The 24,645-nt window shown below is 54.2% G+C and overlaps 1 protein-coding gene and 1 long non-coding RNA gene across 2 annotated transcripts in view; both read left to right on the top strand.

Annotated features, from left to right (window-relative positions):
• Nucleotides 1–4,688: 4,688 nt before the first annotated feature.
• ARHGAP23 (Rho GTPase activating protein 23) overlaps nt 4,689–24,645 on the top strand; it is a 71,170-nt gene continuing 51,213 nt past the window's right edge. The window contains exon 1 of the mRNA XM_040245542.1: nt 4,689–4,778. Within this exon, the coding sequence (XP_040101476.1) occupies nt 4,716–4,778 (63 nt within the window). The 5' untranslated portion in view covers nt 4,689–4,715. The remainder of the gene's footprint in view (nt 4,779–24,645) is intronic.
• Nucleotides 13,325–14,752, top strand: LOC120867249. The gene is made up of 2 exons (XR_005721827.1): nt 13,325–13,707; nt 13,900–14,752. It is a non-coding gene; the product is annotated as an uncharacterized LOC120867249 (long non-coding RNA).

Below are 24,645 nucleotides of genomic sequence, written 5' to 3'. Positions count from 1 at the left end.
AACTTGTCTGGACTGGGCCACCACCTTCTTTTTTTCTAATTAATATTTTTTATTTATTTGGCTGTGCCAGGATCTTCATTGCAGCATGCAGGATCTTTAGTTGTGGTATGCAGACTCTTAATTTGTGGCATGAGGGATCTATTAATAGTTCCCCCATTAGCGATTGAACCTGGACCCCTTGCATTGGGAGCTCTGGGTCTTAGCCACTGGACCACAAGGGAGGTCCTATAGGCCACCACCTTCCTTGGAGATGAAATTTTAGGTAGGCATGAGTTGCTTCAAGGGAACAAGCAGAAAACCTGGGGGCTGAAAGCCAGAGGAACAGGTCAGGTCTCTCTTCAGCCCTTCCTTCCAGTCCTGCGCTCCTGCCCTTCTCCACCAGGGGGTGCTCTCTCCCCTTCCGTGGAAAGGCCAGAAGCTGTAGACAGGTGTATGTTTGGTCATCACGCCTATAACCCCTATGACCAAAACCCCTATGGTCATCACCCCTATAGTCTTCCACTCATTGCTTTAATTCTTTATCAAATGTGAGCTCTCAGTTGGAGATTGGTGGAGAAGGCCTATTGTTTTCATCTACAGAGGGTGAAACTGAGGCTCAGAGTATGTACTTTTCTTAAGTACATTAAAGTACATTAAAGACATTCAGCTACTACGTGGGGTGGGCAGGATGGGAACTTGAATGTGCTCTTGGTTCGGGGCTCCTTGATGACACCATAAAACCCCGCAACAGCTCCTAGGCCGGGCCTGATCCTGGCCCTGGAATGCTCTGGTCTGGGGACTCCCTGACTTGCCCCCCACGCTCCTCTCCTAGCCCTACCTGGGTCTGGGGAAGGTCTCTCTCCCTTGGCTCCTGCTCCCCAACCAAAAAGCCTGCTCAAGTGCCCCCTCCCCCCGGAACTGGAGCTGTGCCTCAACCTCACTCATCTGTGCTCTCCCCTGTCCGTTCCTGCTGACTCTCAGTGGCCCAGTTCCATTTCTTCACCCTTGACGCTCTTCCTGCCTGCTCTGGCCTCTGCCCCGCCTGTCCCCTGCTCGCCAGCTCTCTCTCCTCAATCCTCCTTGCTGCCTCTTCCTGCCTGCCTGCCCTGAAAGGTAGGTGCTCCTCGGGGCCCATCCCACATCTCATCTCCTCTCTGCAGTGTCCCTGGAGAATCCGAACCTCACTCCTGATCTACGAATGACTTCCAAAGCCATGTCTCTAGCTCAGCGTTCTCTTCAGGGAGAAGGACCCAGGGTTCAAGCTGCCAATCACTACCCCACCAGCAGCACAGCCTGTATGTTAAGTGTGTGGACTTGAGCCCAGATGGTGTGTGTTAATCACCCAGTTGTGTCCAGCTCTTGTGACACCATAGACTATACCCTACCAGGTTCCTCTGTCCATGAAATTCTCCAGGCAAGAATATTAGAGTAGGGAGCCCAAATGCCTGGGTTTCAAATCCCGGGTGGCCTCAGGTAAGATGCTCAAGTTCTCTGGGCCTCAGTTTCCTTATCTGTAAATGAAGATTATAATATCTATTTCATAGACCCTTTATAAGGCTGAATTGGAATAATATATACAAAGGATTACTTAGCCCAGCGCCTGGCATGTCCCCTCTCCCTGAGAACACTCTAGACACCTAATATCTCATACTCTGAGCCATAAAACTTTGAAGTGTAATGAAAGTTGCTCAGTCATATCCAACTCTTTGGGACCGCTTGGACTTTACAGTCCATGGAATTCTCCAGGCGAGAATACTGGAGTGGGTAGCCGTTCCCTTCTCCAGGGGATCTTCCTGACCCAGGGATTGAACTCAGGTCTCCTGCACTACAGGTGGATTCTTTACCAGCTGAGCCACAAGGGGAGCCCACTGGGAGTTGTTCTAGACTCTTCCATTTCTTTTCCATAATACCTCGTTGGTTAACAAGATCCGGGGGCCTCTGATGATTGGTGCCCCCTGCCCAGGTGCAGGGCCCTCCTATCTGATCTCCTACCTCTGGCTCCTCACTGCCGCCCCCCACCCCCGCCTCTGTTCTTTCCCGCATCACGCTACAGTGGTCCCAGCACATCTCTGCTTAAATCCCTGCCACAAGCTAGCCTGGAATCTAAGTGCCTCGGGCCTAGTCACTCCACGGTGACATCCCCACCCACATTTCCTTCCTCATCCCTCCGTGCTTCCTGCCCACGAACCTTCCACTTGGCTCCAGCCACACTGCTGGAGTCTGCTTTCTCCTGCTTCCCTGCTTTTGTCCACAATCTTCTTTCTTCTCGTGGCCCACCCCACCCTGTCCCATGACACCCTCTAAAGACCATGGCTGCTTGCTTCTGGAAGCCTTCCTCTGCTTCTGCAGCCTTCCATGGCTCCTCTCCTGGGATCTCACACTAGAGTCAGGATTGGTAAGACCAGGACTCCTAAAGGAAAGGAGCTAAGCCTATCTCCTATCCCCAGGGGCCACCTCCACTCTCCTACCGCAAGGTATATTAGGACTCCCAGTAAACACTTGTGAAGGAAAGAAGCTGAGTGGGCTTAGAGAGGAATTTAGAAAGGGAGGAGTATAAAGAGGATCCTCAGTGAGGGGCACCCTCCATCCCGTGTTGGACTTTATTGCCCTATTCCCCAGAGAGTGTGCCAGGAATAGAGTGGATTCCGGGGAGGATGGTGGGATGCAGGTAACGGGATACAGATGTCAGAGGGGATGGGGAACTGAGGTGAAAAGGAAAGATGAGAGAGATGCCGGAGAAGATGGATGGGGGAGGGCAGGACAGGACGGGGGTGCAGGTCAAGGTGCAGGAAGAGGTGGGAGGGGCAGCAGGGTGGGGGAAGAGTGCACTTTCTGGGAAGCGGAGAGGGTGGGGGAGGAGAGCGCAGTGCATTGTGGAGGGAGGAATTGCCTGCCGGCCAGTGTGAGCTCATTTCCTCTCACCACCTCCTGCAGTGTCTGAGGGCATGAGGCTCTGGAAAAAGTGAGTCAGGGGTACCCCAGGGGCCACCCTCCCCCCTTCCCCACACCCTCAGTCCAGTCTGGATCTCAGATGCCACTGCTCCCCCCTTACACAGGCAACCCATTTGTTTTGAGAGGAAAGAACCCCTGAACCAGGCTTGGACTGTTGGAGCTTCAGGGCAGAAAGTCAGACAGAGAGACCTGGTTGAAGACTAAGCCAGAGAATACAGGTGGTGTGATGGGTCACAGATAGCAGGAAAGACTTCTCAGAAGTGGGGCATAATTCCAGCTGCATATGACCTTGATGAAGAGAGGTGAGGAAGGAAGAGGGCTCATTAACTGCCCCTCCACCGTTACAAGAGCATCCTTTTCTACTGACTTCCAGGGAATTTAAAATAAATAAAACATAAAGACTTAACAAGTCACTATCTCCTTCCTCAGGCTTATAGGAGTAGGGGTGGTCTAGATGGTGTCTGGACAACACTGTCCCCCATAGGATCCGAGTCCTTGATCCTGAGGATCTAGGACTTGAGGCTGATCGGCTCTCAGGAGGCAGGGTGGTGATGGTAAAGCAAATAGGTTTTATGAGGCTCTTGCCCCAGAGCGGGTGGGACATTTCAGTAGGCAGAGTTGGCTTTCCCGCTTTCATTGCCTTCTTCATCCAAATCATATTCCTATTTATCTGTGACCTCTGCCTTCCTTTCTTCACAATCTGGGTGAAGAAATACAGGAGCCCTTTAGAACTACAAGAAGGCGAGGGAAAGAGGTAAGCATAGGCTGTAAAATAAAAGGAGGTACGAAGGATGTTGTTAGACAGCAGAAATAACTTTCCAGCAGAAACTAAAGACTGGGAGACTGTCCCTTCCAGGGTCATCAGGGGATGGGCTGCTTGGGGGCAGGGAAGTGAGAAATGGACTCAGGACCCTGGTTTGTTCACTGGGCCCAGCTCAGAATGAGGCTGGGAAAGGAGGCTGTGGGAGCTTGTGACGGGAAGGCCTGGAGGGCCTCTGCTTTTGTTGTCACCCACTGCAGGGTGGGTCTGTGAGCTGTCTAAAGGCGTGAGAGCCACAGGCTGGCTGGGTGGGGGTCTGAAGCTCTGCTTCTTTCTTATAGCTTCCTCTCCCCTGCCTGCATGAGCTGAGACTGGGAAGGGAGTCCTAGATTGAGGAGCATAAAAACTGAAAGCGCCCGTTACCCTCACCCCTCCCCCTCCTCCATCTCTGCCCTTGTCTCAACTGCTATGCGTCTCTGAATGGAAGGCTCCCTAAGTCTTTTTTCTGTCTCTCCCTCTCTTCCGACCTGAGTCTCTTCATCCTTGTCTCTGATTTTCTCTGCCTCTCTCTATCTCTATCTGGTCTCTGCCTCTCTCCTGCTTTCTGAATCTTTCCGTCTCTGTTTCTGATCCTCTCTGTCTGGCTTTGTTCCTCTCTGCTTCCCTTTCCGTTTCTTCCTCCCTCCCTCCCTCTCTCGGTGCTAGCTAGTCCGGTGTTCTGTGCCCGTATCCTCTTTGCTTGGCCTGCCTGGATCGTCTTTTCTGGGCTGGGCCAGCCCAAACTGTCTCCCTTAGACCGTCTCTCTTCTGCGGGCTCTGTCAGCTACAACCCCGACCTCAGCCCTGCGGTACGCATCTGTAACCCAGCAAAAGGCAGAGGGTGCGCCCCGTCTGGAGCGCAGGGGGCGGAGCGAAGAGACACCCCACCCTCCGCGTTCGACCCCGCCCCTTCGGTCCCGCCCCTCCCGGGTCCCTGCCTGCGCCCCCAGCAGTGCCCTGGCCACAGAGCCTCCCCTGCCGCCCGATGAATGGAGTCGCCTTCTGCCTGGTCGGGATCCCGCCTCGCCCGGAGCCCCGGCCCCCCAAGGTGAGGGCGCTGATCCAGGAAAGGGGGCGGATCCAGGCGCTGCCAGGGAGGTGGCAGCAGGGCTGGGGTCGCGGCGTCCCCGCTCCGTGGGTACAGCCTGGGGCACACGGCGCGGGCACCGCGCGGCACGGCCGCAGAAACATCCGCTGGTGATCGGGAAGGGGGCTGGAGCGGGAGCTGCCCTGGGCAAAGGACGGGAAGGAGGAAGGTACTCAGGGGGTCGAGACGCGCACTGGGCTGCCAGGGCCAGGGGCACCGACCCGGGCAGCGGTGCCAGGCCCCCGGCGGCCGGGCAGCGAGGGCAGGAGGCCCGCGCCTTTTGTCCGGGTTTTTCAGGCGGGGCGCCTGCCGCCGTTTCCTCTGCCCGAGTTTTCGTTTTCCGTTGGCGAGGCCCGGCACAGCTGGAGGGAGAGGGAGTGGGGGAGGGGGTTCCCAGAGCGGGATGTCCTTGGCCACTTGTGGCCGGACACCCCCTCCCTGGGCCACACTCCCCTCCTGCCGGGCCGGACCACCGACAAGCTGCCCGGCGCGGGTCCACCGCCCCACTGGGTCCTGGGGGAGAGAAACAGGGCCGGGACCCCCGGTCCTTCAGGCGCAGCTGCCCTCCCTTCTGCCCCTCAGGCTGGCTGTGGGTGGGTCTGGGCACGGGGTGCCAGGGGCATTACTCAGCGCTGGGCTGCTTTGCTTGGGTTCTTTCATCTGCCAGCTGCTGAGGCTGGGGAGGGGCCAGCAGGGGCCTGCGGGCTCCACTGGGGCCAGCCCCCTCCATACCTCTGAGCCTGACTGCCCAGTTCTGCTGGAGCACCACCCCAAAACACAATCCCCCTCTTTCCAAGCTGAAGAGTTGAACACTGTAAGGTTAGTGGTTTTTGGAGCTGGGGAAAAAAGTTCTCTGGGGGATCCAGGTTGGGATCAAGGCCTGGGCAGAGGTCTCTTGCTCTTTTAATGCAGCTGGAAGATTTAGGGCTATTCCTCCCCAGCCATCTGCCCAGTGTTGAGCTGGGGTCTGGTGCTTTGGAATCTCTGAGCATGGTGTTTATCTCAGAAGCTGGATGTGCACACAGTTCTCCCTTAATCTGCATCTCTATCCCCGATTCCCCCTCTACCTTTCAGCCAAAAGTGTTTCCTAATTACAAACTTGAATTTCAGGATGGACAGGGGATGGAAGTGGAGGTCATTATCCTTGAGTTCCTTGGATCACCCCCTCCACACACTCCACCACCTACTTCATCCCCACCCCCCCCTACTATCTCCACCCCAAGCCCCACCCTGTCTGCTGGGGGTGGATGGCATTTGATCTCCTGGGGTTCTCCCCCTCTGCCAGGGCAACAACCCCATTCCTCAGAGTGGCCGCCGCTCTTACTGAGATGCACGCATTGGCATGCAGTTTGAATCTCAGTTACATAACCAGTCATCTCACCTCCAAACACAGCCCAAAGGGTTGCTCAGAAAGTATTTGGGTCCACCCTAGGTTTCAATACATAAATCCTTCAATGCTGGATATGAAGGCCTCAAAAGCCAAGCCCTAGGAGCAGGTAGGGTGGATATTAGGGGCTGAGACTATAGAACAGTAGTGCCGGATCTTCTGATGGGAGTCATGGCACAAGATGAAACTCTGAGGAGGGGGGGTAGTATTAGGAAGATGGCTTTGGGACACCATGGAGAATGGGGCAGGCTTTTGAGGATCTCAGCTGAAGCAGAAAGGGACTGGACCCTGGGAATAGGCCCTGTGTTTAGGCAGCCTGGATGGGGACCTCTATGCTCCCACCTCAGGCCCGCTCTGAGCTCATGGGCCAGGGGTGCAGGAAGCCTGACTGGCCCCCCATTGGGTGCAGCACTTTGAGTGGGGGATGAGGGAGGCTGCTGGTTATAGAACAGAGAGTGCAGGAGTGGGCAGAGGCATTTATTGCTTCATCCTGTATTGCAGAGATCCTTAAGGACTTCATGATATATCAGATTAAGATAGTCTACAAAGGAGAATGGAATAAGTTACCAAACGAAGGACTGCAGTTAGCTCTTTGACAGAACTTATAGGGAGAAGTTTATAAGCTGTAGCATCCCAGGCTAGCCTGGAGCATCCTGCAGGGAAGTGGGCTAGGTAGATTCCTCTGATGTTGGATTCCAGTGTAAAAATCTGGAGAGATTCACGGGAGGTGCAAATATATTCAAATGAGCATAAACATTAGTGCCTGAAACAAACGTGTTGTAAGGATGAGTAGTTGCTTTAATAGTAGAGCTGATAGCTAAGACATAGATAGCAGTTTCTCTGGGCCAGGATTTATATGTTACATCTTTCAGTCCTCACAAAACCACAGTGATGTGGGTACTATTATTTTATTATCCCCACTTTTCATTGAAGACACTGAGGCACAGAGAACCAATAGTGTGGCCAAAATCACATTACTAATGAGTGGCAGAGCCAGGATAGGAACCCAGCAGTCTGGCTCAAGTTCATGATCTCACTCCACTACCCTACGTCTCATGACCTGACTTGTCTGCTGTTACTCCCACCCTGAATCTGGGTCTGTCTTGGACACAGGCCAAGATCAAGGTCAATCTCTTGCTGGATTGGAGCTTGGTGGCTTGTCTTTCAGCTGAGACAGAAATGGGGACAAGATGCCTCAGGATGGCCAAGCCTCAGGTGTCCATCCGTGTTTGATGGGTGGAGAATTGGCTCATTTACTCCTCCAGCCTCCCATCCCACCCCATGCCAACCCACCACACTTGGTCCGTGGCTTGGTTCATTGGTGTTTTCCTTCCAAAGGGGCATCAGCTGTGCTCTGTTGGCTGCAGGGGTTCAAAGGTGAGATATTGGCTTGGTCAGGGGTTTGGACAAAGCCTGGTTTTAATTATCCTGCTCTCTCTCCCTCCCCAGAGAGAGCCATGAATAGGGCCTGTGGGAGCTGGCTCTGCCTTTCCCCTAGCACCCTCCACCCCCTTCAAATACCCGCCTTTAGATCCAGGCCCCCCTCTTTCATGTGAAATTGTGCCAGTTTGTCAGCAGGGCAGTGCCAGTCAGTACCAGGCTGGCGTCTCCTCCTCACTGCCTCAGTGGGACAGCAGGCTGGGATGGACTCTGGGGCCAGTTGAAATCTCTGTTGGGGTGGAGCTTGTCACTTGTCAGAGTGGGTCAGGACCAGAGGGGCCATCTTGTCCAGCAGTGGGGAGCCTGAGGCCAGAGAGTGGTGGACGGAAACCCAGGGGTTCTGACTCCCTGGCTCCTGGCCTGTGCCTTTCCCCATACAGCTCTGTCCTGGGTGCCCCATTCCAGTGCAGGGTCCTGACACTGGGAGGGAAAAGGGAGGGCAGGGAGAAGCCAGGACAAGTGGACAATGTGTCCTGTTCATCTCTCTGTCCCTAGTGGCCAGCACAGTGCCTGGCACAGAGCTGCCAGCCCTCCATAAATGTTTGTGAAATGCAGGCTGGGGAGCAGCCCCTCCCTTGGACCTCTAGGGTGCTCTGTGCCAGTTCTGCCCAGCATCGGGATGCTTGGTCTACACATCAGTCTCCCTGCCAGACGAGTTATTTGAGGGCAAGAAAAATAATCACGGCCACCACTTCCACGGGGGTGCATTGTCCCCATCCCATGTGACGGATGAAGACACTGACACAAAGAATTATATGGCTTCCTGAGGTCACCCAGTTAGTAAGTGGAAGAGCTAGGGAGTTGACCATGCCTATTCTAGCAGCCTCAGAGGTGCTGTGTTTATTTTGGTATCCACAGAGCCTGGTATACAGCCAGAGCTCTGAGAATGTTTATTGACTGACTGACCAACTGTGTGGAAAAAAACATGGAATCCTGTAGTCTAATCCTTTGGAGGTAACTGGGTTAGAGTCTTGAGAAGGTAGCCTAGAGGTGCATCATCTTATTCTGTGTGCCAGGACTGCCTGAGCCAAACCTGGAGAGGAAAGGAAAGCTCACCCTGGGGGCTTACCAGGCAGTCCAGTGGTTAGGAGCTTGCACCCCCGAACCTGGACGGGAGCTAAGATCCTGCAAGTCGTGTGGCATGGCCAAAAAAAAAAGCTCTCCCACATCCTATCACACCTGCCCTCCAAGACCACTGGGGGCCCCCAGCTTTCTGACTTCTCTCTTGCTCTCACTCCCTCCCTTCCTTCCCCAGAGTTCTAAGGGAGTGGTGCAGAGCAATGAAGATGGCTGTTCCCTTTTCATCTCTCTGACCCTGAGATGCTCAGCCCAGTGTACCATCTTGGTGGAAGATTCTTTCCCTTTCAAGTTGGAGGATGGACAGAGTAGCAGGTTTGGGACAGGGCCTGGCACAACTAATAATTCTCCATCTCTTACGGGAAGGGGTGTTGGGTTTCCAGTGACCTTGAGTTGTAACCCTGAAGCCCAAGGCCACCTTCTCCAGCCTCCTCCAGCCTGTGTGCCCCAAGGGAGATGACGTCTTCCCCTTTGACTCTCTCTGTTCCCCATGGACTGCTTTGAATTAGCATCAAACTGTCACTATCTGCAGCCCACACTTCATCTGCTGACAAAGGCTGGTGGGAGCTAACTAAGAAAAAAGAAGTGTGGGGAGTGTGGTCTGCCTTCTAATATAGACAGGCCAGCGGGAGATGAGAGCCCCAGGTCGGCGTGGCCTCTGTGCTCTGGGAGGCACATTGGGTGTCTGGCCTTGCCTTCAGCCTGAGGGGGTTCAAATTTCAGCTTTACCCCTTATTAACTGTATGACCTTGGCCAACTCACTTAGTTGTTTTTAGTTTCCATTTTCTTGTCCCTGAAATAATCCCTCAAAATTGTTGAAAGGATTAAATGAGGTAATACTTTACCTGGTGGCTAACATTTGATAATTGCAACTATTAGCTGAAACTGTTGTTAAACAATAATCAGTGGATAGAAATGAAAATGACACACTTTGGGCTCAATAAAGAGAACCCTTTATGGTTGGAGTAATCTGAAGAGCTGTCCTTGGAGGTAATGAGGCCCCCACCAGTGGAGGTAAGCAAGCACAGGTTGGACTAGAGAGAATTCAGGCATTGTGTGAGGAGTCAACACAGAAAAACCTAAGGACCCTGCTTTGGGATCAGCGCTGTGTGGTAAGAAATTAGAGGAGCAGGTGAGATGTGGTCCCTGTTATCAGGAACTGGGGAGAAGAGTGAGAGGCTGGCTGCTGTGGTTTGGGCTGGGAGGCACCTCTGAGGAAAGGGAGTTCTGAAAGGCTGCCTGGAGGAGGCCTGGAAGGATGGGTGTGGTTCTGATGGGTGTGAGAAGTGGCCTGGGAAGGGCTTGGTGACTGAGGGGCAGTAGGTGTCTGGACCGCAGGCTCTGCAGTCAGCCCAAAGCTGCCTCCACATCCTGGCTGCCCAAAGGTATTGGGTGAATGGTGGGGGTGGGAAATGGGTAGTTCTCTGACCTCCCCACCCTCGAGACTTAGCTGGACCACTCCCTGTGGCAAAGAGCCGGGGCCTGTAAGGAACAGAACTGGGGAAAGAAAGACTTCTCATGCCCAGTGCATTTGGGGGCGTCCGGGGGTCGAGGGAACAGTGGGGCCTTTGTCCCCGGCCACCGGGAATCTGGCCCAGCAGCCAGCCCTGGGTCTGGCTGGGCCCTCGGCGGGCAGGTCCTCTTTGAAGTGACCCTTTCAAAGCTCAGCCTGAATCCCTGGGAGGAGAGAACTGGGGCGGAGCACGGGGATGACAGACCCACAGCCAAGATGGAAACAGACCCGGCGCCGTTCCCTTCGGGTGGGAGGGCTGGTGGGAGGTGTGTGGGCCGGAGGAATGTGGCCAGACTGGGGGGACATGTGGGAGCCATGTGGAAGGACAGCCGCTCCAAGGTCTGGGCCGCCAAGTGGGGGTTAATTAGGGAAGGACAGAGCTCATTTTGGCCTGGTTTCCAACAGTCCCTAGCTTGATTTCTATCTGACTGTGGGCTCCTAAGTCTGCAGCTTCTTCCTTTTCAATTTCCTCAAAGTGTGTGAGAGCTCCTTGGAGAGAAGTGGGTGTAGACACAGGACTTAGAGGGTGTGTCTGAGAGCCCCCGAAAGGCTAGAAGGGGAAGCTGCAGTGCAGACGCCTACCCGCCACTGCAGTTTCCAGCATTCTCTGAAAGAGAATGGATATTAGAGGCCGCCCCCACCTCTGGGCCTAGAGAAAGTCCAAGGCCAAAGGGGCTAGAAGCAGAGGGGAAGGGACAGGCAAAAGTGGGAGGAAGAGGAAGGCTGGATGCCAGGTGAGAAGCAGGTTCAGGCTGCTCAGTTCTGACCCAAGGGGAGTGGACAAGATCCCATGGTCTCCCCAGCTCTGACCTGCTGTGTTCCATGAAAGGGAGGAAAGGAAGGACCGAGTGTCTGTTGGTGGGTTGTTTAGGACTGAGCGGTGGACCATGGAGCCTTCGGAGCCCAGAAGAGACCCCTCCCTCACCCTGAGGCTCTTCTCTGGTTCAGGCCCCTCATCCCCATCTTCCCCTGGCACCTCGGCACTCTCTGTACTTGGGAAGACACTTCTAAATCTCCTTTTCCTCTTCTGAGGGTGTGGCCCCTGGTTCCTCCCCGAGAGAAGGGGAGGAGGGAACTGAGCACCAGGCCGTGATGAGGGGGCTGCGGGTGGTTCTGGTACTTTCCTGTATCTTGCACTGGCATCTGAAGGGCTGAGCCCTCATTAGCTCTAATGAAGCCTTGGCACTGTGCCCCCCTCTGGCCTGCAGCACCTGGTGGGGGTGAGGGGATAAGGGGGCAGCCGAGGTTGGACCCACAGCCCAGGAGGGGATGGCATGTCTCCAAGAGGGGACAGTGGGAGTCAGGCAATGGGGGTTATTCAGCAAGGCCAGGATTGCTGGTGGGATGAGAAATGGGTCCCCCTCCCTGTTCCACTGGGACCTTTTCCTCCTCCAGTGGCTTCCAGGTGCTTAGATCCCCACAGTGCTAGGGAAAGCATTCTCTGAGACTGGGTGTGGCCCAGGGTGCTGAGGACATCCCCAGGCCTGGCTTGCATGAGAGTGTCCCTCTCCCTACTTTCAGCCTGGGGCAGGAGAAGGACCTGACGCCAAGAACTGGAGGCCCAGTGCCTGGGAAAATCAGGCAGTGGCGAGATCTTAATGCAGACCAGACTGGACTTTGTTCATTTGGTGGCCGTTTCCTGTGCACTGCCTGTGTTCCAGGCTCTCTCTATGGATGAATATGAAACAGCCTTGCCCTCAAGAGGTTCCTTCTCTGCTTCCCCATCAGCCAAAAGCTCCACTAAGGTTTTATAAGGGGTTCTGAGATGTGCATGTATACTATCCACCAGTGCAGACACCCCTTGCCACCCCCCAAAAAATATTACCATGAAAACTGGCCAGATCTAACCAGAGAGACAGACCTACAGAAGATTCAAATGGTGTCTTCACCATGACATCATCTCAGTGTAAATGTGGTCACAAAAGAGATGACGAGAGTTGAAAGATGGAAACAGTGCCACTGGGTAGAATTTCTGTAGGGATTGGTTAAAAACCAGTTGGTGATATGATTGATCTCCTTTCTCTCATCTCGTCTTTCCAAATCTATTGTTGAGAATTCTTCGGTGAAACCTCTTTTGATCAGTTTTCAAGTACTGTCGTGAAGTGGTTGTACATTTACAAATAATGAGAACCAAGACCCTGAGAGGCTAAATTACTCCACCAAAGGTCATCCAGCATCCAAATTTAAATCTGGGTCTTTCTGAATTCTAACTAAGGCTATCGTGTGTCATGGCTACTTTCCCAGACAAGAAAGACCCTGGGAGCACAGTCCCCATCCTGGAAAGGTGACCACTTTTCCTTGCCCCCAGCTGAGCCTTGAAGTCCAGGTAGGGGCTGGCATAATGAAGGAAAGATGGTCTTTGACTGGGGTCACACAGCTGGGACCTGATCTTAGGTCTCTTGGACTCCTACCCCTTGGGGACACCTAGTCAATCATGCCAGAATGAAAGAAAGAGGAGCCAGGCTCTGAGGTTGACTGAATCTTTTAGGGGCACACAAGGGGTTGCATTGGGCTGGGGACTGAGTGTCCTGTTCCTGGTCCAGTGTGCTCCCCACTTTGGTCATTGATGAGAAAAGGGGAGGCAGGGATGGGCTGCTGTAATTTTCCAAAAGCCCAGCTGTCAGACACGAGCTCCAAGGAGGAGAGGCTGACCTGGCCCTGAGGTGGGCAGGGAATGGTATCTCAACTGCAGAGCCTTATACCAGGGCCTCGACAGAACAGGTTGAGAGGTTGCATATATCATTGCGACTCATCCAAGGGGTGACCGGAAGGACTGTTGGGGAACCGTGACTGCGGGCCAAAAACAAGTGTGAGCAGGGGCCCAGCGCAATGCTGGAGCGCGTTCGGGACACGCTTCCGGGAGGGCAGAGACCCACCAATCAGATAAGCCAGCTGCCCTCTATTTGCATTTCATCTGCATGACCACACCTCTTCGATCCTGCCACTCAGCCTCCGCCCCCAAGCGTGACTCCTTGGCCTCCGCCCCATTTCGGGACCTTGTGCAGGGCTGGGCTGGGGGCTGCGGGCGTTAAGGGCCGTCCTGGGCGTCCAGCCTGACCGCCCTATTCATAGCTTAGGGGCTGGCGTAGTTCGCATACTTGGCGTTACTCACGTCTGGCTGGTCCGAGGTTGCCACCCTCTGCGCTCCTCCTTCCCTCCACTCCTCTTTCCTCCCCTTGAACTTCTCCCTGTGTCTCCTCCACCTCTTTCCATCTCTGCCTGTTTTCCTGAAGTCTGGGGGTGGCCGAAACCTCGGGAGGAAACTGAGGCCTAGAGGGGGGCGTGTCTCTCAGCCGGGCCTCAAGGGAGAAACGTAGTAATGAGGCGTGTGATGAGGTGGCTGAGAGCCTGGACTCTGCCGGCAGACAGACCTGGGCTTGAGTCTGCGCGGCTGCTATCCGTGGCTCCCTGGCAAGTCCCTTAGCTTGCAGTCTGGGAAGCTATTCAGAAACAGTCAAGCTGATACCTGGAGGGTAAGGGAGAAGTTAAAGGAAGGTGGGGGAGGGAAAGACAAATGTTAAATTCCAGGGAGCGAGAGCTGTGGGTGTGGTGGGCCAGCGCTGAGTGGACAAGGGCTTGGCCAGCTGGGGTAAGGGGACAGTGCACCCTGCAAAAGAGACGAAGCAGCTTCCCTTTTCTCCTCACCCCTGCCTCTCTTCTTCCAGCACCCCCACTTTCTGAATCTGGTTCCTACCGAGGAAGGAGTTGGGTGGGGGGCAGTACAAGAAGATGGACAAAGATCTGAAGCAGTGTCTGCCCCAGCCAGACCTTTCCTCGGAATGGGGATTTGCCAACCATCCACCCTCTCTGAGGAGAAGCTCACTCAATTCCTGAACATTCAGAAACAAGTGTGCTGAGCATCCATGCTGGGCCAGGAGCTGACACGGTCCCAGCCTTCCAGAACCTGCAGCCCCGGGGGGAGATGTTGGTCAAAATAACCTCATAAATATATAGACACCATCTCAAGAGTACTGTGAGATCTCACCTGGTCCGGGGGCCAGAGGAGGTGTCTCTGGGGAGTGACTCTTGCTGAGAACTACAGAGTGGGTTGGAACTAATTAGGGTGTGGGTTGATGAGGCAGGGAGGGAGCTGGGGAAGAGGGAACAGCATTCCAGAAACAGCATGTGCAAAGGGCCTGAGGCTGGAAGGGTGCCTAGTCTTCAAAGGAACTGGAAGGAGGCCAGGGTAACTGGAGCACAGAGAAAGGGGGTGTGGTGGGCATGGAACCCAGAGGCTCATTGCACAGGGCCTGGTGGTCGTTGTATTTAAAACAATGCATCCGGACTGTCAGGGGCCAGAGGAGTGACGGAGACTTGAGTAGAGTGGTAGACATGGTGAGGTGGGTGGACTCAGGAGACGTGAGGGAAACAGAGTCCACTCTTGGATGGTGGGATGTAGGGCCCGGGCTATAACCCCTCCCACTTATCGGTTCCCAGGATGCTTTCCCAGCAACTTTGTCAGACTGCAATACCTACCTTTGTTTTGTAACTGAAGAAATAAAACCTATGTGAACTCGACACAGCCAGAAAAGGACTAGAGTCAAAACCGTTGGCAAGTGTGACCCTTTCTCCAGGTCAGCTTTCTCAAGGCTGGGTCAGAAGTCTCCTTCTCACCAGCCTTCTATCCCACGCCCTTAGGTGCCCTATGGTTTAGCTCAGCACCAGGCTGGGTGGGTGACCTAAGAGGCCAAGGTGATGTGTGGGTGTGTGTCTCGCTTCTCCTAAGAAGCTGCTCTGCTGTTAAATGAGGTAATGCATGTGAAGCGTGCCTGGCTTATAGCAAGGGCTCAACAAATATTAATTACTGCTGTGGCTGTCACAGTGTCCCCCAATGCAGAGCCTGGCACCTGGTGAGGGGGAGGATCTGGGGCCGAAAGCAATGCTGTCTGTCCTCTTCAGACCACAGAGCCCAGCCCAGAACCCATCCCAGCTCCCTCTTGGGCAGAAGCCAGGGGAGGTTATTTGTCCCTGCAGAGCCACCGTCCCCTCCACCCTGCCAGCTGCCTCAGGGGCAACACAGGCTGGATTAGGGAGGGGTTCAGCTCTTACGCTGTGTGCGCTGGGGCGTAGGATGACCTGGGCAGGTTGAGCAGGGCCTGGGCTGAGGGGGTGGGTGGTTTCAGGGGTGGAGCTGAGAACCTCTCCCTGTAGGGAGCCCCATGTGCCCTTGGGTAGACTTTCAGAATCTGCTGAGACCTGCCCTGGGAGGGGATACCTCAGCTTGACTTGGACTGAGTGCTCCCCTGAAAGAAACCAGTGGATGCACCTGTTGTCTCTGCCCAGGAGGTCAGACAACAGGAAGAACTTCTGGAGAGAGGAGTAGGGAACCACAGGAAGAGCCACGCCCAGGGTTCTCCCCCAGTCTCCTCTGGAATGAGCTTTTCAGTGTGGAGTCAAAGAACGGATATGATGACTTTGGGGAAGAGTCATTGCAGGCATCCTCTGGCCTTCAGGAATGGCTGCCCCTAACACGATCTAGTCTGAGAAAGGGCTCTGGCCTCTCTCCAGGCCTACTTGACCAACCAAAGTGAGACCCTTCCTAAGGGTCCACAGTTGCTTTGTCCTTCTGCTCCTCTGTAACAGGCGGGGAGTCTGACACTGGGCCCTGGTTAGGGGCCTGGACAATGCCACAGGGAAGGGGAGTGAAGGGAATGAGGGTTCCCTGCCCAGTCTGGGCTGTGAAGGAGATAAGTGTGCCAGACCTGGGCCAGCAGGGGGCTCTGCCGCATGTGGGACCTGCCGGCGTCTCTGCCAAGGCTGCATCCTTCAGCGTGCGGGCGTGGTTTTCTTGGAGTGTGTGCCTGAGAGAGCATGGGAGAACAGGGATCTGCCTCTTTGTGCACACCCTGGTGTGTGTGTACATGTTACAAGTGGTGTGTAAACATGTACGTAGGCTTTGAGGGGAGGGTCAGACCTCAGGGGATCAGGAGCCCCATACTCAGCCTGACTTTGCTAGAAAAGCTCTTCCAAGGTCCTGGCACCTTGGAATGTGGCATTTCAAGACACTGCGTCTGTCTCTCTGGCCTCTGATAGATGGTAAGTGAAAGTGTTAGTCGCTTAGTCATGTACGACTCTGCGACGCTATGGACTCTAGCCCACCAGGCTCCTCTGTCCATGAAATTCTCTAGGCAAGAATACTGGAGTGGGTTGTGATTTCCTTCTCCAATGAATCTTCCCAACCCAGGGATCAAACCTGGCTCCCCCACATTGCAGGTAGATTCTTTACCGTCTGAGCCACCGTGAAGCCTGATATATGGTAGGTCCTCATCAATGTTAAGGATCTACTGTGTTCGAGGTTCAGACTCCCCTGGTCCTGAGAACCGCCCCCTGCAGGGGAATACTAGGGCCCCAGAGACGACAATGGGGGTTCTGAGAGGACACAATGGAAAGGGATGGGAGGGAAAGGTTCTCCCCAAATGTGGTGCCCAGCTGCCCTGGGCATCCACTGTGGGCAGGGCCTGCTCCAGGGCCCCACTGGAGGACCCGTTCATTTGTTCTATTTTCTTTCAATAATATATATGTTTTTTTAAGTGTACGGTTCAGTGGCATTAAGCCCATCCACATCGTTGTGCAACTGTCACCACCACAAACCTCCAGAACCTTTTCATCTTCCCAAACTGAAACTCTGTACCCGCTAAAGGATAACTTACATTCCCCTTTCCCCCAGCCCTTGGTAGCCAACATTCTATTTCCTGTCTCTGTGAATCTAGGTATCTCATATAAGCAGAATCATACAATATTTATCTTTCTTTTTTAAAGCAGTGTTGTCTCTCTCTCTCTGTTTTTTTTTTTTTTTTTTTTTTGCTTTTTAACCATACCACGTGGCATGTCGGATCTTAGTTCCCAGAGCAGGGATCAAACCCGTGCCCCTTGCAGTGAAAGTGTGCAGCCCTAACCACTGGACCACCAGGGATGCTCCAATACTTGTCTTTTTGATCTGGCTTATTTCACGGACATAATGTCTTCATGGACATAATGTCTTCACGGGTCATTGTAGCTCAGATGGTAAAGAATCTGCCTACAATGCAGGAGACCCCGGTTCCATCCCTGGGTCGGGAAGACCCCCTGGAGAAGGAAGTGGCAACCCATTCCAGTATTCTTGCCTGGAGAATTCCATTGACAGAGGAGCCTGGTGGACTACAATCCGTGGGGTCACAGACACAATTGAGTGACTTTCACTTTCAATTCACGATGTCTTCACGGATCATCCATATTGTGGCATATGTCAGAGTTTAAGACAATAAAATTCCATTGTGTGTATATATATATATATATATCACATTTTGTTTATCCAATTCATCTGTAATGGGTTGTTTCCACCTTTCCATAAAGGGAACCTTCATGAAATATGCTGCTGTGAACATCATTGTACGGGTATCTGAGTTCCTGCTTCCACTTCTTTTGGGCACACGGCCAGATGTGGAGTTGTTGGGTCATACGTGATTCTGTGTTTAATTTTTTTCATAACCACCATATTGTTTTCTACCATTTAAAAAATTGGAATATAATTGTTTTACAATGTTGTGTTGATTTCTGATGAACAATAACGGAGATCAGGCATAAATATACACATATCTCCTTTCTCTGGAGCCTACCTCCCACCACCCGCGCCCTACCCCCCCGGGTCATCTCGGAGCAGTGGGACTGGGCTCCCTGTGTTTTACAGCAGCTTCCTGCTAGCCATCTGTTTCACACGTGGTAGTGTCAACGCCACTCTCTCAGTTCATCCCCTCCTCTCCTTCACCTTCTAAGTCCACATGTCCAGTCTCTGCAAATGCAAATAAACCATTTTGCATTCCCACCAGCAAAGCGCAAGAGTTCGAGTTTGTCCACATTCTGACCATCGGGCAAATACTTTTTGAGAGCCTACTACAGACAAAGCACTCTAGCCGTACAAATACATTTCCGAAAATGTAGTAGCTATGCTCCTTAGGAAACTCTCAGTCTAGTGGGAGAGATTCAGGCCAGGCCCTGGAGCACTCTCCAATCTGAGGGAAGGACACAGGCCTTGACTGCTGGGAAGAGACTCTGGACTAACGTAGAGCTGAACAACAACAAGCCTGCTCTCAAAGAGCCCAATCTGATGGAGAAAGCACGGCTTCTTCCTTCTGATGAGTCCCCAGACAGGCCCAGAGATCAGAATGGCTACCGAAAGGGCATGCCTTGAGACAGTTGAGGGGCTGCTGAGTGGAGTAAATCAGGGGTTGAGAGGGCCTGTGGTGCGCCCTAGCCCACGCCGGGGCCACGGTTGCCTGGGCAATGGCCCAGCTGTTTACTTTGTGGTTGGCTCCAGACTCACCCTGCTCTGGAAGTGCTCATTTCCCACTACGAGGAAAGACCCCTCCCTCTGGTGTCCCTGAGGAGGGCACTGGCTCTCCTGCTGGGAGGAGGCCCTGCCAGCCTGGCACCTTCGCTATGCTCCTTGTCTGCTGGGAGCAGGCTCTGTCCTGGGGTCTTGTGTTGGCTGCCCCTTCCTCATTCCCAAAGGGCCTACAGACAAGGCTCAGGGCCTGAGGAAGTTCTGCTACAAAAGTGTGGGGGCTCCTGATGAGTCCTCCCTGCTTATTAGGGGGAGGTGGGGCACGTAGGGGGCTGGCAGTGGAGATGATGGTGATGTCCACGTGAATAGGTTCACCTGGGTCTGTACAGACCTTCTTGAGCATCTGTACGTGTCTCTGTGTCTTTGTGTACGTGGGGCTGAGCTGTTTGTATGTCTGAACGTGAGTGTGGTTGGGTGTGTGAGAGTGTGAATATCCAAAAGATGCTGAAAACATCTTGCGCTGACCTTGAGGGCAAATGAAATAAATCAGAGAAAGATACTGTAAGTATGATTTCACTTATATGTGGAATCTAAAAAGAAAACCCTCCAAACAAACAAAAAAAAACCCAAACCAGGTTCATAGACTGGTGGTTGCCAGGAGTGGGGGGTGGGTGAAATGGGTGGAAGGAGTCAAAAAGTAAAGTCCTGGGGACGTCATATATAGCATGGTGACCATAGTTAATAATAGAGTATTATATGCTTGAAAGTTGCTAAGAGAGTAGATCTGAAAAGTTCTCATCACATGAAAAAAAAATCTGCAGTATGGTAACATGTTTAACTAGACTTGTAGTGATCACTTCAAAATATATGTGAATATCCAATCATGCTTTACACCTGAAACTAATATAATGTTACACATCAGTTATACCTCAATAAAAAAGCCTTTTAAAAGAAAAAGCCACAAACAAAAGCTTGCATTTATTGAATTCCTACTCAGGACTTCCTTTAATTGACTTAATTTTCCCAACAACCTATGAGGTGGAACTTAAGTGTCATTCCCTTTTTATTGGTGAGGAGCTGAGGCTCAAAGAGGTTAAGTAATTTGCCCAAGGTCTCATAGCCAGGAAGTAGTAGAGACAGGACACAGACCCAGAAGTTCTGGACTCCAGAGGACCCTGGAGTCCACGTGCTAAGCCCAAGCCATACTGCTCCTGGAAGAACCAGCGGATTCGGTGCTGCTTGAGATTGTCGGTCCCCCCTGGATTTCTGGCATCACAAGTGCTTCCTCCTCCCTTTTCTCTCAACTTCCCCTCCCCCAGCCTTCCTGGGGCCCAGTTTCAGAGTGGGAGAGGAGTGTCACCACACCCCCACTCAGGGCAAGACTGACCCTGGATAGGGAGAGACCCTCTGAGCCACCCCCCTCAACTGCCTGCAGGCTAGACCGAGTATAGGGTCCTCAGGTTCCCAGTGACGCGGGTTATCTGCACACTGAAGAATGTTGGGGAGACCCGGGCCTGCCTGGCCGGCTTGTCAGCTTCGCCTGTTGGGGCACGTCAGGCTGCACACAAGCGGTGCTGAGAAGCAGGCATCCGAGTGGGGCAGAAGGGTGGAGGAGGAGGGAGGGGGCGGCTGCCCTTGAGCGAGGAGACTGGGGCAGGGGTCAGAGGCCCAGGCGTGGGCGGGCGGGCATGCCTCGGTGTCACATTGCCTGCATGCCTGGGATGGACCGGCTGGCAGAGGATTTGCTCTGTCTGTATGTGAGGTTGTGGGGTGGTTATGGTGATACCGACCAGGGTTCTTGGCCTTCCCCAATCAATAAAAATTGACTAGAAGCCAGACAGGAAATTCAGGCAAGGCTTTATTAGGGCCCCTGCTGCAGCAGAGTCTAGAGAGAACAAACAAGTTCCCTTGCTTGCTGCTACCTGAGGAAGGGGCAGGCCTGTTCCTTATATGGGGGGAGGGGAGGAGTGTGTCCAAGAGTCAGGCTGGAGGGGTGTCTTAGGTATTTTGCCCACCCCTCTGGTGGTTTTGAATATAGAGGGCATTCGTAATACCCTTTTTTTCCTCCCAAACTCCTGCTTTTCTTCTGGGCTCTTCAAAAGTGGCAGTTGGGTTTTTTTGGTCTCTTTGTATCTTTAGTCCATAATTTTGCTCCAACTGTAAATGTGTACAGTTATTTTTAGTCCCATATAGTTTCTTTGCATTTTGTTGCTGGAGGAGAGTTTTGTCCAGGGGCAAGCACTGCAGCAAAGTGTCCCAGGTCCCAGCGTGTGTCAATGGGTCCCAGTTTGGTCGTGTGCAGTGGGCGTATGGAACCAGTCAGACCTTTGGAAATTCCACATGATGCTCTTGGGGTGGTTGCATTGCTTGTCTCAGGGTTTGGAGCCTGTGTTCTGGGAGGAGGCACTAAGCAAGCCAGAGGAAGTAAAAGCAGGCGAATTGCCCAGAGACCCCTCTCTCTCACTTCCTGAACCACATACCCTTCAGCAGTGTCTGTTCCCTCCTTCTCCTCTCACTTGACCCTCGGGCCCCAGGATGCTCTCCTTTCCCAGCTCCCGGTTGTCAGGCTGGCCCCTGCAGCCTTCCGCTCCACCAGCCCCGTCCACCCCCTGGTTCAAAGGCTAACTTGGGAGGCCCCGAACGCCACCCTCAAACAAGCTGTCCCCTTCCAGAGAAAAGAGGCCTAGAATCCCTGACACAGGGGCTCCTTTGGTGTGTGTGTGGGGGTCTCTGTTGGTGGGGGTGAAGGCATCTGGCTTGGGCCTAAATCTAGAACTGGAGACCCCTGAAGATTTCAGGAGCTAGGATAGCACTGTAAGTGTCCTGAGGGTGAGGTCTGCATTTGTCTTATCTTCTAAGGTGTCCCAGCCCCCAGCACAGCACTTGGCCCTCAGCAGGCACTCAAGTTCCTGAATAGATAAATAAGAGGATAATGGAAAGAGATTTGAGTCAGTTAGAATCCTAGGATGGTCCCAGCTTAGTAAAAGTCAGGCTTGAATCAGTTATTTGTCCTCTTTGAGTCTCAGTTCCTGCATCTGAAAAATGGGTATAAAAACAATTTCACATATCCAGTTCTTAGGGTAAGGATCAAATGAGATAAAGTGAAAGTGCTTTCAAACAGTAAAGGATGATATCATCTGGAGAGAGGAAGACTGGATGCCCTCCCTTTGGGAGTGTAGTCCCCAGGTCCTCCCCAGGGACCTTCAGGAAGATAAGGTTGAATGGATTTTGCAAGCTGGTCAAACTAGAGGATGATGGGAGAGACTGCTCAGCGGGGTAATTCCTGATTTGGGGGGAGGAAGCCGGGAGGGTGTAGGGGAGGACTCACACCAGGCAGGAAGGCTTGGAATAGAATCTCAGCTACGCCTGGTATTTCCCAGCCCTTGGCCCCCTCCCTGACTGCACTCTGGGGCCCACCCCACATTCCTTTCCCAAAGGAAATGGGGGAGGTGGCTGAGAGGCTCCCCAGGCCTGGAGGATCATTTATTCAAGCTGTGTATAGGTTTCTAGGCCCCACTATATGTACCCTACACCTGACATCCCTACCGAGGAAGCTGGGGTGGAGAGGGTGGGGTGGGGAAGGTGTCGGTTTGTGTTGGAGGAGGCTGTTATCTGCTTCTGGGGGCCTTGTTGCCCCTGCCAGGAGATGGGTGTCACAGATGGCCTGTACTTCCCAGGTCTCTGCAGCCCGGAACACAGACCTGGTGCTGCTTGTCCACATCGCCTCTCCCCGCAGCCCTCAGAACCCTCACCTGTTTCGAGGGAGGGAGGTGGGCTCTTGATCTGGACACAAGGACATGTCAGCACCTGTTGCCCACGAGACTCCATGGGGTACGAGAGGGGAGAGTGAGCCCATTTTCTCAGAACCAGGGACCAGACTTGCAGGAAGAGGAAAGGCAATCCGGCAGCTGGAGGGACTAACTGGCTGCCTTCTGGGAAAGCAGGTCAGGCTTTGAGTCAGGATGTCCCTGTGGTCATAGCCCTTCATCTGGGGTGGCAGAGTCCGAGGACATCTGGGCAATCCGGGTGGTCTGAGACCCTGGCTTTTGGAGGGCATGACAAAGGCAGGAGTGGTCCTGACCCAGAAGCCTTGCTTTTCTAATAATGGGGAGTTTGCTGATGGAGATGCCAGGAGTCCAGCTCGCCCTGACCCTGGATGGTCCTTTCCAGCTCTGCCCCAAGCCCTCCTGACTCAGCGCTGATGGCAGCCTCCCTCTTCCCGTCTGGCTTCCGCCAGGGAGGGGGTGGGGGTCTGGCTCCTGCACTGGGGGCCCAGCTAGCAGCAAACAGGAAACAGGAGAACAAAACCGCTCCCGGCCCCACACGCCTCACCCTCACCCTTCCGCCTCCTCCCTCGCTCCTGCCCACCCGCACGGGCCTTTATTTCTCCTCCTTCTGCCCCTTGGTCTCGCCTCCTCCCTGTGCCCCTCTGTCTCTCTCCTCTGCCTTCCACATGATCCTCCATCCTGGCCTGTCCTCTCCCAGGACAGAAGGTGATGGAGATGAGGGAGGGAAGGGATGCTGGCTCTTCTGCCTGATTCTCCCTTCTGGTGGCTTCCCCTGCAAGGGCCCAATCCTATGCCTCTTCCTCCCTGACTCCTAGATCTCAGAGGGGAGTTTGGCTGGTCTCTTCCCTGCTGCCCTCAGCCTTCCTTCCCTGGTGCTGGCTAGAGTTTAGGGGTGAGATCAAAGTTGGAATGAAGGCGCCCTGGGCTTGGAGTCCCAGTGCTGCCCTCACAGACTGGGTGCTCTTGGGTTTCTATTGGTTCCCTCTCTGAAAACTGGGCCAGGGCAGCGGCCCCAGGCCCCAGTGAGCCACTGTGTGGGGCAAGCACACGCTGAACGGTCAAGTGCATAGAAACGGCGCTGGTGACACCCACTAGCCAAGGCCTCTGCCGGCCCCACCCGGGAAGGGGCCCGGGAAGAGAGGGAGCAGGAAGGGGTGGAGGACAGGGTCTGCCATGACTCTGGCTTCCTGTCTGACTCACGTGCTGGGGGTGAAGTGGGGGTCAGCTTGGAGCCCACTGTCGGCTTGTGGTGTCCCCTCTGGGTAGGAGCTAATGGGCAGGGGGTCCTGGGGAAGAGGGGCAGCTACACGTTCCCATGGCTAGTGGTGGGAAGTGTACATGACTGTGAGACAGGGTGGTATGAGAGAGAGCTGCTCCCTGTGCAGGGCAGTGGGTGTGAGTGTGTGTGTGTGTGTGTGTGTGTGTGTGTGTGTGAGAGAGAGAGAGGCCTGAGGGGGCACAGCAGCAATGCATTGAGTGGATGTGCTGAGTAGTGTGTACAAGTCCTATAGGTGTGTGCCTTTGTGGGTTTTGTGAGTCTCCCTGTTGGGTGTGTGAGTGTGGGTAGGTATGGGTGGGTAGGAGGGGGCCTGGTGTGCTTTTAAGGGCACAGTGGATATGCTTGCAAATGTGTCTCAGTGGGAGGTGGGGGCCACTATATCCATGGGAGGGTGTCCAAAGCCCATGTGCATAAAGAAGGGTCTCCATGCACACCATGTGTATGAGGGGTGTAGTGTGCTTGTGTGTGTTTCTGTGGGGCGTGTGGACATAGGCAGCATGAGTGTGCCTGTAGGGGAGGGTGTGGGGTGCCTAGACGTGTGTGTGGCAAGGTGGGTTGGGTGTATGTTTACATGTGTACCCATTCGAGTGTGTATTTTCTCTGGGGCGAAGCAAGATGCGTGAGCTTTGGACTGGAAGGAGTATAGCGTGTGCGTGCAGGTATGGAGAGTTTTCCTGTGAGTGGGATGTGTGCATGAGTGTGTGTGTGTGTGTGTGTGTGTGTGTATGCATGCGCGCGCGCCTGCACGGGGTGTGCAGTGTGTGACTGCGGGGGCACTGCGCAGGGCCTCTCCTGTGTGGGTGTGGGTGTGTGTGGGATGGGGCGGCCGCGGACAGGGGCCGCCCCGGAGGGGGAGGCGTCTGCCCTGCGCGACTCGCCGGTGTGTCGGGGCTCAGGCGCGCTCCGCGGAGAGGCGTGGGAGGTGTGGAGCTGCTACAGCCGTCCTGCCGCTGTCCGCGCGGGCCGTCCGTCCCCTCGGGGCCCCGGGGCCCCGGGCCCGCGGCTCTGGGGGGCGGGCGGGGACCCCCGGGGCCCGCCCGCCGCCGCCGAGGGGACCGAGGACGCCGCCCGCTGGGCGCCGAGG

This window comes from Oryx dammah, unplaced genomic scaffold (assembly GCF_014754425.2).
Source record: "Oryx dammah isolate SB20612 unplaced genomic scaffold, SCBI_Odam_1.1 HiC_scaffold_8, whole genome shotgun sequence".
NCBI classification, from domain to species: Eukaryota; Metazoa; Chordata; class Mammalia; order Artiodactyla; family Bovidae; genus Oryx; species Oryx dammah.
This window is presented reverse-complemented; position numbering and strand designations above follow the sequence as displayed.